General features: G+C 39.9%; 1 protein-coding gene across 4 annotated transcripts; it reads right to left on the bottom strand.

The window, feature by feature from the left end:
• Window positions 1–2820: 2820 nt before the first annotated feature.
• On the bottom strand, window positions 2821–16916 carry PIGA (phosphatidylinositol glycan anchor biosynthesis class A). Of its 4 annotated transcripts, none has more exons than XM_066249814.1 (6): window positions 16874–16916; window positions 13951–15053; window positions 9782–9914; window positions 8832–8964; window positions 8473–8679; window positions 2821–5083 (listed from the first exon to the last, which is right to left on the bottom strand). In XM_066249814.1, the coding sequence occupies exons 2-6, from the start codon at window positions 14990–14992 to the stop codon at window positions 4829–4831; spliced, it is 1770 nt and encodes a 589-aa protein (XP_066105911.1). In that variant the 5' UTR covers window positions 14993–15053; window positions 16874–16916; the 3' UTR covers window positions 2821–4828. The 4 variants fall into 4 exon arrangements, with proteins under 4 accessions (XP_066105911.1, XP_066105910.1, XP_066105913.1 ...); XM_066249813.1 differs by lacking the exon at window positions 16874–16916 and adding an exon at window positions 16726–16863; XM_066249816.1 differs by lacking the exon at window positions 16874–16916 and adding an exon at window positions 16827–16848.
• Window positions 16917–17643: the final 727 nt, after the last annotated feature.

The following is a 17643-nucleotide window of genomic DNA, read 5'->3' as shown; positions in this document are numbered from 1 at the left end:
GAAACACCCAGTAATTCTAGACCTGCATCCTCAGGGCTATTAAACAGGATTCACATTCAAATCTTTTTTAATTCCTAAATCCTTATTTTTGCTATATGATGTTTGAAGGCAGGATTGGAAAGACAAAACAAACTTCTCAGATCCCATAGGGACAAAGCAAGATATTTGAAGTTCATACAAAGTAGTGCAAATACATCCTATGCTCTTGGTGAGAAGTACTGGCCACGGAACGCTTCCTATTTTCTTCATTCTGAAGTTCACGGGAGATAAAGCCCAAATCTAAATTATGACCAAGTTAAAAAGACCAATTATTGTAAGGCAGTATTTACAACAGGCCCATCTTGGACGCCTCTCCAAGTGAAAATGTCATAGTGGAAGCATTAACCACTTCCTGTAATCAGTTCACGTGTGATAAGGTCCGCCAGTCAAGTTCTTGACCATTCACTGCCCATTTCGAGTGTCAGTCAAGGTGGTGGCTCATTCTGAACAATGTGGGCTATCCAGGATTATACAAGAGTCATAATGAAATGGACGATGAAGGTACCCTAGGTTCTGGCTGAATGACCCAAAGATTCTATTAGTCAATACCTTCCCTAGTTGGTTAGCTGTAAGCCTAACTGTTCAACATGAATCAGCCGGCCAATACAAGTGAAAATGATTTCATTTTTTTCACACCTAGGAAAATTAGGTGATGAAAATCTAGGTCTCCTCTTTCATTTCTGGCTATGTTATATTTTCTAAATTTCTATAACCAATGAGAAAAGACAAGTCAAAATAAAGTAAGATTAAATAAGTCTTATTAATAAATGCTTTATGCAAAAAATTATGGGAGTTTCTTCACTCAGACAAGTAAGAACTGTTTCCCTATACTGCTTTAAGAGGCTGATACATAAGAATACAGTTTTGGGTCACGATACACAGCACATCATCTCAGTGTCAGAGAACCATAAAGATTGTGTGTCATTTCCATTCTCAAGAACAGAGACTAACGTATAGGGCTGACTTTACCAAGTTTACACTAATTACCTGGTAGAATGCCCTTGTACAAAAATACATGGATGAACACAAGTATTTTAATTTGTGTCTCTTTCAACTGTACTCTGTGAAGGTGATTGTTTACTCATGTCGGCCCAGTGGTGTGTATTGTCATGTATAACATTATTCAATCCTGTGTTGGCCTTGATTTTTATTTAAAACATGGCTGTACTTTCTGTTTTACATGCCAGAAAAGTTGGCCATGAGAAACTCAACTTTTTAAAGCTTCAAACGGATGTCTCTACCATTCCTGAGAGACCATCTTCACCTTTAACATGGGGGCAAAAGACTACTGAAGTAGGGAGTCAGTTCACATCTTTTACAGGAGATCAAACAGCACCAGTCCCTCAGGCTCAGCACTATGGCCATTTAGGCCATATAATTCTTTGCTGTTGGGGGCTGTCTGAAAGCACTGTAGGATATCTAGCAGCATCTCTGACATCTATGCACCCGATGCCAATGCCCCACCCCCATCCAGTTGTAACAACCAAAAATGTCTGCAGACACTCACTACCTGATGTCCCTACAGGGACCAAATCACCATGCCTTTCACCACTCCCACACCCAGGTGAGAACCAGAGCCATAGCCAAACATAAATGATAAAGAAAAATCAACTTCCCCAAGTACTGATAACTACAAATCTATTCAATGCTGAATAGAACTTTAATTTTCAGAACATCATATTTTAAAAATCCAGCCACAAGACGATATAACCTCATCTGAGCATTTCTTTTGGGAATGCAGAGGATAAAGGGGGCTTTAAAATATTTCACAAAAGTAAACACAGACCATGATTCCCTGACTTTGCCAAAAATAATTTTCAGTATAAATGAACATACCAGCCTTGGCCGGTTGGCTCAGCAGTAGAGCATTGGCCCAGCGTGTGGAAGTCCTGCATTTGATTCCGGCCAGGGCACAGAGGAGTAATGCTCATCTGCTTCTCCACCCCTCCCCCTCTCCTTTCTCTCTGTCTCTCTTCCCCTCCTGCAGCCAAGGATTCATTGGAGCAAAGTTGGCCCGGGCACTGAGGATGGCTCCATGGCCTCTGCTTCAGGCACCAGAATGGCTCCAGTTGCAATGGAGCAGTACCCTAGATGGGCAGAGCATCGCCCCTTAGTGGGTGTGCCAGGTGGATCCCCATCAGGCGAGTGCGGGAATCTGTCTGTCTGCCTCCCTGTTTCTCTTCTCATTTCAGAAAAGTACAAAAACAAAAAACAAAACATAAACAATGTACCAACATAGGGGGCTGCTTTCTACTGCTTCCAACAAAAGGGGTGGGAGAAGCTAGGTTCCAGTAAATGAAACCAAAATTCAAATTTCTTTTAATATAACTTGTAAGACAAAGTGTAATTATGTAGTTCACAAACACAATACTTAATAGATGAATCCATCTGTCTCATGCGGTAACTCGAGCACAGTACAAAACAGGATTTGTGCAGACCAGCAAACAAAGCCACAATTGAACTTGCTACTCCACGAGTAAAAGAGAATGTATTCCAGAAAGAAAAGACAGCAGAGTGATTCATCATTGGAAGGATATTTCCTGTTTTACTAAGAGACCGACAATGCGTCAAATTATACTGAAAAGATGACGTGTTGTAGAACTGTGCACCTGAAATCTATATAATTTTATGAACCAATGTCACCCCAATAAATTCAATAATTCAATATATTTTTTTTTTTTACAGAAAGCATAGGAGGGAGGGGGCAGGGGAAGCTGTTTGACTAGTAAATAAAATTCTGGTCATAAAGAAGACAAACTCAGAAAATTGTCAAAGTGTCATTTTGGTCTTTATTTTTATAGAACATGTAGCACATTTTCATAAATCAGTTTTACATGTGCTACTTTTTGTAACATCAACGGAAATACATTTTTCATAAACTCCTCATTGCTGCAAGTTCCTTTTCAAATAAATATAAGTAGCAGGATAGAACAATACGTTTCCACATATTGACCAGTGCAACACTGACAGTTACAATTAAAGTATCCGGGAAGCCTGAAAGCTAAGATTTACTCAAACAAGCACATTTATCAATACTTCCATTTATTTAAAAAAATAAAATAAAAAGTTTAATTTGCAGATCATATATTTTACAAGTAAGAAAAACTTTAAATCCTGCATCCATTTGAAATAAATGACAACTTAATAATGACGATTTGGAAGGAAAATTGCCCAAAACCAAAAATATAAGAAAAAATAGTATGCCTTTAAAAACTGCTGAACAAAAACAATTTTTAGTTTCTTGCTTTATCATGAATATTTGGCACTGTTTATTCCATAATTATATGTCAGTTTTTGTGCATGGAAATTCCAATAAGATTTAACGGTTTGAGTCAGTCCATTTTTCTTTAATTAAAAAACTTCTAACTTCTAGATTTTAAAAATTGCACCCTTGCATTTGTGTTTTAGTATGAAACATAAACATATTTCTTATAGCAGTGGCAACTGGTTAATAGGCATGGGAAGATACTTTCCAAAAAGTTTTGTAAATAGTGTCATTTAAAAAAAGCCTGTACACAATCACAATACTGCCAGAATCTGAGTGTACTCATACACACTACATTCTTTCCATGTCAGTCCTTTATCGTAAAAAACTTATTTGAAAGAGTTCAATAAGACACACCATGTGGATAATTTGGGGTTTAAAAACCCATGGCTCTGGGCAACAATTACAATTAACAACACATCCATCCACAGAGACTTGTATTTCTAAAAGTTTCAAACTCAATTCACTATGAATAAAACATTCAGAGGTAAAGACTTTTTCTGCAAACTGACAATACTCATCAGACATCGGCTAGTCCACAACTGAAGGGAGTGACTTCTCTCAAAGGTACAGGGGATAGCAGCTGAGTTTGAGCTGGCACGCCTCATACATTCTGCTTGGAAAACACGAAGGCATATACAGAGAATTCAATTATGCACTGAAAGATGTGGAGGTCTTCTCTGCACTTGTGTCAACAGTGATATCGGTCCGTAGTGATTAAAAAGCAAAAAGCATTTTCATACACAACTGGACATGAAGGATCTACCTAGAAGAATGAGTATAACAGGTTCAAAGAAGTACTTGGAGCGTCAGCAACTGTTCCCTGGCATGAAAAGCACGAGCATTTTTGGTATGTTGGATATTTTACCACTCACATCCACTGTGACTACAGTGAAGTGAGCCATTTGAGTGATAAACAGTGCATGCACCATGGTCCTTCATAGGGGAAATATCCAGTTTAACACACAGAGTAGGCGCTTAAAGCTGATAACTGGTAGACTTTTTTATTCAAGAAGCCTGCTCATTATATGTAACTCTTGTTGAGTGTCCTCAGTAAATGTTTAAGAATATGACTTAAATATCTTATAAAGGTGTATGGACATGACTTATAGTTCATAGTCCTGTTGTACTTCCCTAAAGAAAACTTGTAAACATCTGGTGAATATCTAATGGAAGAACATTTAGAATTGGCCAAAACAATGCCCAGAAAACATTTGGCCCTTCAGCACCCAAAGCTCCCAGAATATGTGAAAACATCTCTGCTAAAGGGATTTCAGTAGTCTGAAAAAATCGATACCTGAGTGAGTGACATAGGCTCTCTCCTAAATGTTATGTAAGTGCAAGGAGTTTCTACACTCAGGAGTTGCATAAGTTATCTGTCCTCAGAATAAAACATTGAATGATATAGAGGTAGCAAAACTTATTAACTTCCAAAAAGGAAAAAGCAAGGTTATTTTCAACAGTCTTAATAGAACTATTACAAATGTTTAAAATCTTCTGATCCAGGATTTCTTCTGCCTGGATTTAGATGTCTTCATCCCTGCCCTGTTTACTGCTGTAAGGATATTGATGAGGCCAGGAAGCCTTTGGCCCTGTGACATCTATTGCAACATCAATGGTAGAATCTGGAATCATCCACCTCAGGAAGGTGAGGAAAAGAAAGTTGAATACCGCCAACAAAGCAAAAATGCAGCCGGTTACTGGGCCGCAGCAAGACATGAGTCTCTCCAGTCGTTGGTCTATGGGTAACACAATGTTTCCTGCCACGTGGTTGTACACCTGGTAGGAGAGAGGACAAGAATGAGCACTCTGATCCACAATAAACACGGTCAGGAATGTTTAATAGATGTAAACAGAAGTCGCTACATTTTGTTGTTGTTATAGGAATTATGTGGCTAATGAAATTCATCGCAGTAATTACTGCCTTTTGATTCAACACTCATGGGGTGCTTATTTTGGACAAAACACTGGGCTAGACACCACGTGATACAAAGAAGAATATGCCATGACTCCTGTCTCCTAGGAGATCCATCATTATTAATGCAACTACAAGATTCTAAAGACCTGAGAGGTTGAAACTGCCCTTAGATCACCTTGGTGGAGGCCATACATTTAATTCAGCAGAAATGGCCTTCTAAGATTCCTTGGCTCGGCTGAGAAGCTCTCCCTGCTATCTCATAGACATCAATCACATCACATCACACTCAGACAGTGACAATCTAGTGTGCTTCTCTCTGGGTACAGAGTGGCTCTTCCTTCCACAGCCACATGAGACTGTGCTGCTGAGCACAGATGATGAGAATATACAGAAATATTTCATGGATTCCAAATAAAAGAAAAAAGATGGGAGAAATCTTAGTAGATGGTAGGTCAAACACTTGCAAAGAAAACAAAGTTTATTGCTGAGACTGGTAGTAGGAGGCTTCTTTTTTAAAGCACTGCTAAGCACTAAACTCAGAAATTAAAAAAAAATCTTTACACATACTTGTTTTGAATACATCAAATGAGTCAGCATTCATTTTTTAAATTGCATTTGACAATTACTTGGCTCATTCTCATGTATCAGATCTGTAAACAGTCTTCTGCACTCAAGAAAGATAAAACACACAGTACAAGTTCTACAGGCAAATAAATGACACAGGATGTTTCCATCTAGCTCTTCTCCTCTGAGGACATTTGGAATACCTCTGAATCACAATTATGCTGAGACAGATGAATCATAATTGTTCAATTTCCCAAAAAGCACAGTGAAACTAAGGTGGAGGAGTTGAAAGGGATCAAAATATCCTGTGGGGGACAGGTAGAAATAAAAGGGCACTACAAACTGTCCTGTGTGCCCACCTGTATTTCTAAATCAATTTATGATCTTAAGTGACAAGTAATTTACTACTGTGAAGAGAATGACAGGTATAACAATTATAGACCAGGATTAACTTTTTTCTTTTTTTCTTGTTTTTTGACAGAGATGAAGAGAAAGAGAGTCAGAGAAAGGGACAAATAGGGACAGACAGGAAGGGAGAAAGATGAGAAGCATGTATTCTACATTGTGGTACTTAGTTGTTTATTGATTGATTTCTCATGTGCCTTGACTGGGGGGCAACAGCAGACCAAGTGACCCCTTATTCAAGCCAGCAACCTTGGGCTAAAGCCAGAGCGACCTTTGGGCCCAAGCTAGTAACACCACACTCAAGCAGGATGATCCTGCACTCAAGCCGGCGACCTCAGGGTTTGAATCTGGGTCCTCTGCGTCCCAGTCTGATACTCTATCCACTGCACCACCACTTGGTCAGGCAACTTTTTTTCTGAATGTATACTATAAATCAGTGGTTTTCAACCATTTTTACTCTTGGGGACCGGTATAAATAGAAAAATTATTTCCTGGACCACTAAAGCAGAAATCACCCTGAGAATAAGCAAATTCAACTAAGATCACTGGGTCTTTAGTTTTCACACAACATCAGGGTGGTTAACTCTTTCGCAGACTGGCAGGAATTCCTGGAGCACTGGGCCATGAACGAGTGGTTGAAAAACACTACTATAAGTCACCATAGATTATAAAACTAAAAAATATAGATGTCTTACTACTAATTTAAGCAAAACTAAAAAAAAAAAAAAATTGTGGTTAAAAAAAGTCCTAATTAGCTCCTTTAACATATGCTGACATATTGTCACCAGAGTTCTTTGCTCTGACCCAAATTTAATACCTACAGTAGCTCAGACTTCTGAGGTTTACATGACTCTGGTCAAGGAGGGCGAAGTCACAACTTAAAGAGCCATGGTTCTCAAGCAGAGGAGTGTATCACTGAAAAAAGCTGTCTAACCGAGTGTCCCTGCCAACCATTGCCCAATTCTACCTCTGCTCCTAGCTCTTAACGGATGGGGGGATGTGGGGGGTAGGAAGATGGAATGAACAGCTCCTGGAAAGGCTTCCTGGGTGATTCTGATATGTACTCCCAGCAGAAAATCAGTACTACACTCCAACTTCCCAAGGAAAATAGTAGTTATTTCATATGGGTGGAGATACTGTAAAACTTCTAGAAGGTGAGAGTATCTCAGTCATTTCCATCAAAAGTGTTAACGCAAATACCTCACATTTCAATGGAAAATGTGTACGACGATTTTTAGAGATAAGAGGTTTTCTGCACTTATATTCAAAGGAATTCATCCTGTGACTAGGAATTTATCACGTAAACCAAATAAGAGAGCCCTACAGCCGAAAGCTGTTCGGCTCAGTCCGCTGCTCCGTGTTGCTCTCTCTTTCTGGCTAGAAACTAGCTGCTCCACCAACTACAGTGAAAGCACAGAGCACCCGTCTGAACTACTGTCTTCTCCTTGCTCCCAACTGACTGACCTTCTGGTCATCATTTCTACAAACTAGGAAGCAGACTGTTTCCACCCAGTGCTTTATGTGGGAATTAGAGGCATGAAGCACACAAAGGAATGAGATTCAACGAAGGACAAAACTGAGCAGAATAAATGAAGTCCCTAACTTGAAAGCAGGAAGCATTCCCCACAATCATCCTTTCCCACCTAAGGGAATTAATCTGTCCTGTACCTGTCCTTTTGGAAATTCTCTCACTATTGGTGCCTTTTATCTGCGATCATACTTCCGACATTTGTCATGTGCATTCTGAATTCTAACTTACTATGTTCTCAATCAGCCCAAAGATGCAAAAATCCTTTTCCTGTAGAAAATCACAGCAAAAGTGACACAAGAGTTTTAGGAAACAGCCTGAAATAGTATTTGCAAGTTACAGAGTTGCTGCAATCAGTCCAAGTAGAACCATATATTTTTCTAATAGACCTATACACTTCAGAATTAGAAACAGTCTCAAGAAAATATCTCACAGGAGATGTTAATATTAGTTCTGTCTCTAATGGCAGTGACTTCTAGAAAATTCTGTAACTTTTTTATGCCCTGTTTAATGAAAGATGTCGACTGCATTATTGCTGCTTCCAGATGTCAAATGCAATGCTTTGACAAGAAACATAAGGTCCAGCACGTACCAAAAGTGCATGGTTCACTTCTTGTCATTGGGAAGAGACTTCATAAACTTAAGCAATAGAACAGAAATGGTAAACCTGTATAAGAGCCAACAACCAGTACATGAAACATCAGCGATTCAGAAAGAGCCTTCAAATACCCTTTTCTCTGGCAGGTGACATACTTTTTCAGTTCTCTCCGCCACATTCCTCCAGGTGTAGAAAGTCTTTACTAAGTTATGGATTTCTTCTGGAGTTGGCAATGCTCCGGACTTCAGCTGGGAAATAGCTTTTTCCAATCCCTCACACAAAGATTTTACAGAAGGCTCACATAAAATAATAAGATTTTCTGGAAGTACTTCAGGAATTCCACCAACCCTGGTACTTACAACCTTAAAGAGAAAAAAAGAACATAAAATCCAGCACAATTTATATCTGAGGAAAACTAGCAAAACCAACTTAAAAAGTACTACAGAATGTGTCTGAGTAGTTTTCTAATACATGTTTAGAAACCCCAACAATGTAAGCCCTCAAAGCTTTTTACCTGTAAACCACAACTGGCTGCTTCCACAATTGCCATGCAGAATGCTTCAGTAAGGGAAGTGTTAAGAAAAATATGTCCTTGAACTAAGACATTTCTAACATCCTTGTGTTCTAAGGCTCCCAAGAGACGCACTCTGATTTTTGAAATGAGAGAAGAAAGAGGACAGTGAAAATCACGCTACAATATATAATTTATAAGCCAAGTGTGCTATTCATAATATTATACTTCGATTCTTACTGGTTCTAATGTTTTCTACTTCAAAAGCTTAATATTGCCAAACTCTGACCTAAAAGAAACAGTCTTATTAAACTGTCTGGTTAAAACTCATATAGCTAACATAGTTCTAACTTTCTTCTATCTATCTATTTATTTTTTATTTAGAAAATTAATTTTCAGGGTACATACTTCTAATTTTCATCCACATATCAAACGCAATTGTTTCCAAAATGAGTTTGCATTTAATGAAAATATTAATATCCTTTGCTGAATAAATGTTAACATGCCATTTCTAAACAGGAGAATGTCCCTTTAAACTGTTGTTTCACAAGCACAGCCCTCACATGTTATCTAAGTTACTGAGGAACACAAATGTCCAAATCTGTATGTGTAGAGGAACTGACATGATTGGGGCCATGCTATTTGCATCATGACTCAGTATGGCTTGAAAATCTGCAAGCATTTCCAATCCAAGCAGTTGGTTTTTTGTGCGTTCCACAGTGCCTCCTATCACTGTCCTATAAACTCAATAGTTGGCTCACGAAAAACTAAAATTGTCAATTCTCTAACTAGGGTTTCCTATTTTATATAGAATATTTTAAATAGGCCTTGAGTTACATTTCACATCAAACATATGGAGGAGAAGCAGCTCACTTAATGCAGGAATGTAGCCAATACCAAGTTTAGGTAACTGATTATCTCCTCGCCCAAGACCATATGGAATCCATCAATACCTGTCATGTAGCTGGTACTTTTCTCGTACTTCTTCCAAAATGATTCTCTTTGGTCCCTCTCCTCCAATTATGAAATTTATATCTTCATATTTCTGACAGAGTTCAGGGATTATACCACTAAGCAAATCGGTCCCTGGAAATAGAAAATGAAGTTAAATGTTGGACACACTATTATTTAAGCTTAAAAAAAAATCATTGCAACTACTGAGAATTAACTCACTTTAAAAAGGATTAGCTATGCCCTCCTTAAGTAGAGAAACAAATTCTCTTAAAGCTTTTGTGGGAGGATGGGACCTTCCCCAAACTGCCAGAGGTCCCCCAAGAGTTGCCATCCATGAACATGTACACACTGATTCACTGTTGCCTGTCATACACCCAGTATGTGTACCACTGAAATTTTATTTCTGCAATGTCCTTTTAAGTTCTTCATTTGTGTTTACATATCGCCTACTTCTGGAGGAGGTATCTGAGGTAGCTGACATTTGAGTTCAAGTTTTCTACATTGCAGGGCAGCTGAGAGGAGATCTAGATCTTGTCGCAGCCTTTTAGTGAGTGAGCTCTTTGATGGGACTTTCCCGACACAGGGTATTAAGAGACCTATGTACCTAAAGTCCAACATCTCTTTCAGTTATAGTCCATTATCTAACTCCATGCCCTGCCACAGGAAAGGACTAAGCAATAAACTGCTGTCTCCACTTTGTACATAATGCAATTTATACAAAGGATTCGACAGTGAATACTATGCTATTAGCAAATTTAAAATAGTCCATCTAAGCCTGCTACAGCCCACTTCCCTGAAGGAGAGTGATGAAGAGGGCAGGACCCATCAGCTGCCAGACCATTACATCCCATAGAACAAAAGGATTCATCTTTGTTTTTTTCTCAAATGAAACACTTTTCTTATACTATGTAAATACAACCTCAGGTGATGTGGAGCAGTAAAACAAATCATGCTCTACTAGTCTGAAAGTGGCTAGCCAAAGTGATAGGTACGGTGACAATATTTGAGAAGTTAACTCAACAGTCACAAATTGTGCCAAGTAAAAATGCAAAACCTGGTTTACCAATTTAAATGCGTACACACACACACACACACACACATACACACCAGAATCACACTGTTAACTCCCCAAATATAGGAAGACTCATGTTTAAAAAAAGATGGTGGGAGGTAGATATAATATAGACAGGTCATTTTTATTAAGTAATTCTGATTGTATTTTCAAGATGATTGCATTAGCAAACATAAATTCACATGCAGCTTTTCTGAATTATGAAGGCTTCTCATTAAAATCTTAGAGCTATCTTTGTTTCAAGTCTATTATAAAATCAGTTGGATTTCTAGATAAATCAGAAAGTAGCTTAATGACTTTTAACATCTAACCTCCTGTAATTTTTTGTTTCGTTCCTTTTTCCTCTCTGCCTTTGAAAACAAAGATTAAGAACCCTCTTCAAGTGAAAATAAAAACCATATATAGAGTAATAATCATAATTGCTGGTAATAGTTAACGTTTACTGAGTGCTTAATGTCAGGCAATATATTATACTCTAAATACAGTAATCCTGACAAGTACCTTATAAGAAATGGCACTAATACTGTCAATTATCTATATTATTACTCTAAAAATAAAGGGTTTTGCCCTCCCCCAATAAAAATGTTCTTGTGCCTCTAAGAAAAGTTTAACACAATGGAACATAAGAAAGGACTTTCGATCTCCAGTCACTCAAAATGGACAAGGGAAGTTTGTGACTCAAACTGCTTTTAAAGTTCAGTATTTTGAAGAGTCTACACTAACAGCATCTATACCTAAGATAATAGTAGAGGGGAGGGGGCTGGAGGGAACTGGAGATCTTAATTCAGGAAGACTTGAACTCATGCTTGTTATCTCTATTACTTACTGTGTAACCTGAGCGGATTACTTACCCTCTCTGAGACTCAGTTTTCCTGTTACATGCAGATAACACATACCCTACAGCTGGGAGGGTCAAGTGGAGCAGTGTACCATGCACAGGCTTTACCAGCCGCAGAACATAAACGTAAGTTGTCATTGCCACCACAGCATGTGGGGGGTGCGAAACCCTAACGGAGCAAAAAGGGGCTCAAGAAAAGAGAGAAAAAGCCAGCCAGGAAACCTGGCTGATAAGGGTTTTGATTTATCCTGTCCTTTACTTAATACATTTCAGTGGACCTTGGATATCTGGTCCTAATAAACTAAGGAAATTAATTAAACTATTAACAGACCATTAATATAACTACTCACTTTTGGGCTACTGATGTGTCTGTTTCTTCTCAGAATATTACTTTTTGTATAATGCCTGGCATATGGAGAAGGTTCTATAAGTATTTGTTAAATTATTGAAAACAGGAAAGGCTGTAAGTTCACCCTACTGGTGGTTAGCTCAGCTGGTTAAAATAGCGTAATTAGTGAAGTACAGTTAACAGGCTTAATCATTGTACAGTTAATTTTGCTCTGATCCTTGACCATGGATGCATCATATTTTCTTAGCTATCTATCTCACAAAGGTATACTATTTGATTAAAAAACATTTTAAATACATTTTCTAAGTTACAACAAACACATTAACAATATCCCAAGGTATTCAGAATACAGAATGCTGGTCCTATTACATATTCTTGATTAGAGGATGAGAGCATGTCATTGCTTTCACCCCAGAAAAGAATTCAGTAAGTTTTCTCAACCTCTGCATAAGAGCCTGATCACCCATGCTGTCCATGACAATGGCCGTAGTGGATCTTATGCCACTCTCCCTAGTACATTCAGATACTGCTGTTCACACAGCTAAGCTTTACACCAAGAAACCGCTGTGCTGCCCCAAATCTGTTTGCTTCCAGTTGCATTTGTTACTGCGTTGGGTAATGTAATTAAAAAGCACAGAAACTGACAAAATGAGTTTCTATGAAACCAAGCTGAACTGTGGGAAACTTCAATAAACTCGTAAAAAAAAAGCTCTTGTCAGATTAGGGGGTACCCTATAACACAGTATAAAATCAAATGAAAATCTGGGATGCACATTACTTCATATGCTTTTAGGTTTCTATCCCATTTAAAAAGACACCAAATTGGCGATTGTAAATGATGCTTTTTGAAGGTAACCGTGCAGGAATGATGCAGCTCAAATCACTGGACCAGTCCTCTTAAGCCTGCAAGCCTACATCAAACTATTGGCAACTCAAGTGCACATTAATACTTTGAGTTGAATTCAAATATTTAAGGAGAGGTAATATATATTATCTTTTTAATTATTCCCTGCTTTAAGTTTGATTACTGCAAAGGTTTTCAAAGAGCAGGAGACCATTATGATTGCATTAGCCAGACTGTTTCAGGCTTAGTGATTGAGGCGCGACAAATTCTACTTCAGTGTCTGTTAAGTGACGCGGGGCACTAAGAGTCTCCTTTGATAACAAGGAACACTCCTCAAGTACAAACTGAGCTAAGTACTTCAGAGGAACCATCACAAGGGGCCATTGTTGCCCAAATGACACAAATGAAAAAACTGAGACTCCGAGATGTGTAGCTTGTCCTCGATCGCACAATGGGACAGAGTGAGCTCTCTGCTTTCACTTACCTGCCAATGTTACTAATGTCTGATCTACGATTAAATAAAATACTTAAATGAAATACACAAGTGACAAAACAGTCTTGTGTGGAACAAGCTCAATGATTTTGAATATAGGTGTAAAAAACACAAGAAAGCTCTGAATTAAAATATTCACTACAGTTACCCCTGAATAGTACAGCTGATTTTAGGTTTTACCTTGTGCTTTTCTGTTTTCAAAATATCTGCAAAGAAAAGCCATTACCTTTGCAATTAGAAATTGGTAGTGGGCTGGGACCTGTCCTTCTTACCACACAAGCAGGGCTGTTTTAACTTTTAAAAAGTCCTATCTATTCAATGGCATCAGGTTGGTTTTATTTTTAAGCAACTATTAAAACATCAAAGGTTGGGAAGAAGGTGGCATTCACCACTGCTCCAAAAATTCTTCTTTTTGAATGTATAAAACAACATCCGACCTTTCTTTGTTATATTTAATGCAGAAGTAGTCATAAAGCCATAAAACACAATAAAAGCCAACCATATGCAAGTATTTAACAGCTTTCTATAAGAACAAATTCTGCATAGCGCAATCGTAGCTATCGTTTTATTACCTTTTCTGTAAACAAGTCTGCTGACAATAACAACAGTTATACTATCTTGCCTTTTAACTGGGTCTGGAGTGAAGTCAGTAGGATCTACAGCATTAGGAATGACGGACACTATTTCAGGATTCAGTGCTGCTCTTAGCACAGTGTTTTCCTTACTAGTATAAGAGACACAAATGATGTGGTTTGTGTCACAAAGAGATACAGTTAGAAGCTTGTTTGTGAGCACCGAGCTGACATCAGCAAATCCAAAAAGGGAATGGTCCGTGAAGACTGTATGGAGCCCCATTGTCTTGGCGTGGAAGAGGGCATCGTGGGCCATGGCAGAAAAGGAACTATGGGAGTGGATTATGTTGACTCGCTCCCGCACAAATATGTACCTGAGCAATGGCAGACTGTGAAAGAGGGTTGTGGCTGTAGACTGGTTGTACATCACTTTCAGAGGCAAGTAATAGACTTTGAGGCCTTTAGTGAGGTAACGGATGCCTTTTCGATCTCCATAATCATGGGTGACAACTATGACCTTGTGTCCTCTTTCAATCAGGCACTGAGAGAGCTGGTAAATGTGGCTTTCCACGCCTCCCATATTTGGGTAGAAAAAGTCCGACACCATGCATATACTATGGGGATGAGAGCTAACATGGTCGAGTGCATCTGAGGGGTCATGGCCAAGTCCATCTCCTGAGGGGTCATAGCCAAGTCCATCTCCTGAGGAGTCATAGCCAAGTTCATCTCCTGAGGGGTCACCGCCAAGTCCATCTCCTGCAGGGTCATAGCCAAGTCCATCTCCTGCAGGGTCATAGCCAAGTTCAACTCCTGAGGGGTCATGGCCAAGACCATCTCCTGAGGGGTCACGGCCAAGTCCATCTCCTGCAGGGTCATAGCCAAGTCCATCTCCTGAGGGGTCATAGCCAAGTCCATCTCCTGCAGGGTCATGGTCAAGACCATCTCCTGAGGGGTCACAGCCAAGTCCATCTCCTGCAGGGTCATAGCCAAGTCCATCTCCTGAGGGGTCATAGCCAAGTCCATCTCCTCCTCGACAGGTCATACTGAGACAGTTTAGTCATTAGTCCTTGAGTAACCCAATTAAGATATGTGTCACTTAGTACCTGAAAGAAAGAGTAAAAGCAGATCTCAGCTCAGACAAAATACATCCCATATTCCAAATCCAGATATAAATAGGGTTTTAATGTTAATGTAAATTTGTTAGCTTTCCCCTAGAAGTAAAACGAATCATATCAATCACTCACTTGACATTTATTCACTTAGCATTTACTACATGCCATACAACAAAACTATTCTACAATGACCTTATATTGTAATTTTACTTGAAAAAGATTGCTACACATAATTTCAAAAAATAAATTTGTTACACTATAGTATATAATAATTTACCCTACGAACCAACCAGTTCATTCCAGTAATTACAGATCAAGGGTCTTTACAGAAAATGGGTGCCAACCCCACTTGAGAGCTTAGCCACTGATTCAACCAATCTCAGAAAGTTTTGCTAGTATTAACTCTGTGGTTCACACTAAAATATACCTAGAACTAGAAATGTCTTTTTGAAAGCAGCTTTTCCAAGTGCCAACGGCAGCACATGCTGCAGACATCCACATTTCCTCTTTCCTTACACAAGAATGACAATAAACTACCACTTTCATCTTCTTAACTTCCTTTTAGTTATGCAGACCTTTCTGCCATGAGTGTGTCCCTCCCTTCAGTTTGGAGTCTCAAGATAAAGACTAAACTAGACATGGGCTGAATCTGGAGCCACTTCCTACTTCTATGGGGCCACTTTCTACTTCTAAAGTAGGAAATGTTTATCCCAGGGGACTCGTAGACACTTATCAGCGCAAAATGTCCACTCAATATTCAGTACTATTATAGTCTTAGACTTTTAAAGCTAAAGAGCATTGGAAACCCAGTGAAACTCTTCCCCAGCTTTACAAATGATATTTCCATGCCCCCAGAAACTCCGCTATACAACAGGAAGCCATTCTGACCATCTGAGTTAACAATTTCTCCTACAAACTCAGAAAATGCATATTAACTGCAGGTGTAGTCTTATGTCTTCTAACAAATTCATCTATACTTTAAATATATGTTCAGAAATACTCTAGAACACTTTGCTGACCTGAATTTACTAATTAATATTCAATGTTATCATATATTGAGATTCTTCAAATTTATACTTTTAAGCGGCTTCGGTAACGTTTTTACTGTGGTTTGTCACGTAAACCCGAATTTCCAGTTCTAGTTAATTTAAAAAGATCAATGATAACGAAAACAGTGCGTAATGAACCAAATGAAATCACAGTTTTCCCTCAACCTTCAATGTTCGCCGAGGAGTCTGCCTACTTCCACCAGGTTTTCTCATCATGGTGTAAAGGCTCAACGAACGGCACCATCACCAAACCTTAAGATTTTAGAGCTAAAAAGAGGCTCGGCGATCCAGTGAACACCTCTTCTTATTCTAAAAATGAAAAGCTAGACAAGTTGAGCGATTTATCCAAGGTCCCCATCCAGCCACTGAAGTGGCGAATGCGAGGTAACTGTAAAATTCTCGACACTGACCAAGAAGTCCCCGGGCAGTCATTAGCCCGGAGTTTCTCAAGAAGCCTCACGGAGACTCGGCGGGGGCCGGGGAGTCCAGAGGCCGGTTCTCCCGCCCGCTCTGGGCACTGCCCCGGCGGCACTCACGGCGAGGACACTGAAGCGCACCAGTGCCAACCGACGAGCCGCTCCGGCGAGTCCGCGGCAGCGCATCCTCAGCCTTACCTGAGGCGAGAGACCCTCGACCCCTACTTCCGAGCCCCAGGCCGGGCCGCTGTGGGCCCCTCCACCGCCAGCCAAGCTCCCCCAGCGGCAGTCACTCCCACCTGGACACGGCCGAGTGCCGGCACCTACAGCTCAGACGCGTACTTACCGGCGAGTCCCATGGCCGCCAGTGTCGGACCTCCCGCGGCAGCGGCTGGAGTCCCACCCCGCTGCTCCCGGGCACCAATCCGGACCATCCGCGCCCGAACACCGCGCCCCCGAAGCAGCCAATGACGAAGAGGCACTGGAGTCACGTGCAGGGACCGAACTCAGGCCCCACCCTTCAGCGTGGAATGTAACTCTGCACGTATGCACATTGTCCCACAGTGTTACGGAAGAACTGTCTCCATATTGTAAGCATTAATCGTCGACTTAACCTTTAGATGAATTCGTATTGTCGCGAATTTCTAAAAATCAACCCTGGTGTCCTGTTACACAAACAGCCCTCCACACTCTTCCGCACGGTATAGAGCCAGTATTCCCAGCATGCCCCGCAGAGACCCTTTAGCGCTACCGGGAGTTGTAGTCTGGCGGCCTTCCAGGAGAGTCCAAACTTAGTAAACTAACTCCCAGAATGCACCTCAATTTTAAACCGGGTTCTTGTGAATGGTTGGGTGGGTTCAGACCTTGGTTGCCTGGTTACAGCGTCTCTTCTAAGGAAGCCTGTTCTCTCTGGTTTACGACTGGAGAGACGTGGGAGGAAAGCTACAGATAGGTAGGGTCATTGTGACGTTTTGTTTCTGATTATCTGTGTCACTGCCAAACTGTTCTGGTTCTTACCACTCTGGTAAAGTTCCCTAATGTAGCAAATGGAAATATACAAATAAGTCAAATCAATTTTTTTTAAAAAAGATTGAATTTAACATATTCTTAATGTAA

The sequence above is a fragment of the Saccopteryx bilineata genome, chromosome X (assembly GCF_036850765.1).
Source record: "Saccopteryx bilineata isolate mSacBil1 chromosome X, mSacBil1_pri_phased_curated, whole genome shotgun sequence".
Lineage (NCBI taxonomy): Eukaryota > Metazoa > Chordata > Mammalia > Chiroptera > Emballonuridae > Saccopteryx > Saccopteryx bilineata.
Note: the sequence above shows the minus strand (reverse complement) of the source record. Positions and strands in the feature narration are given on the sequence as shown.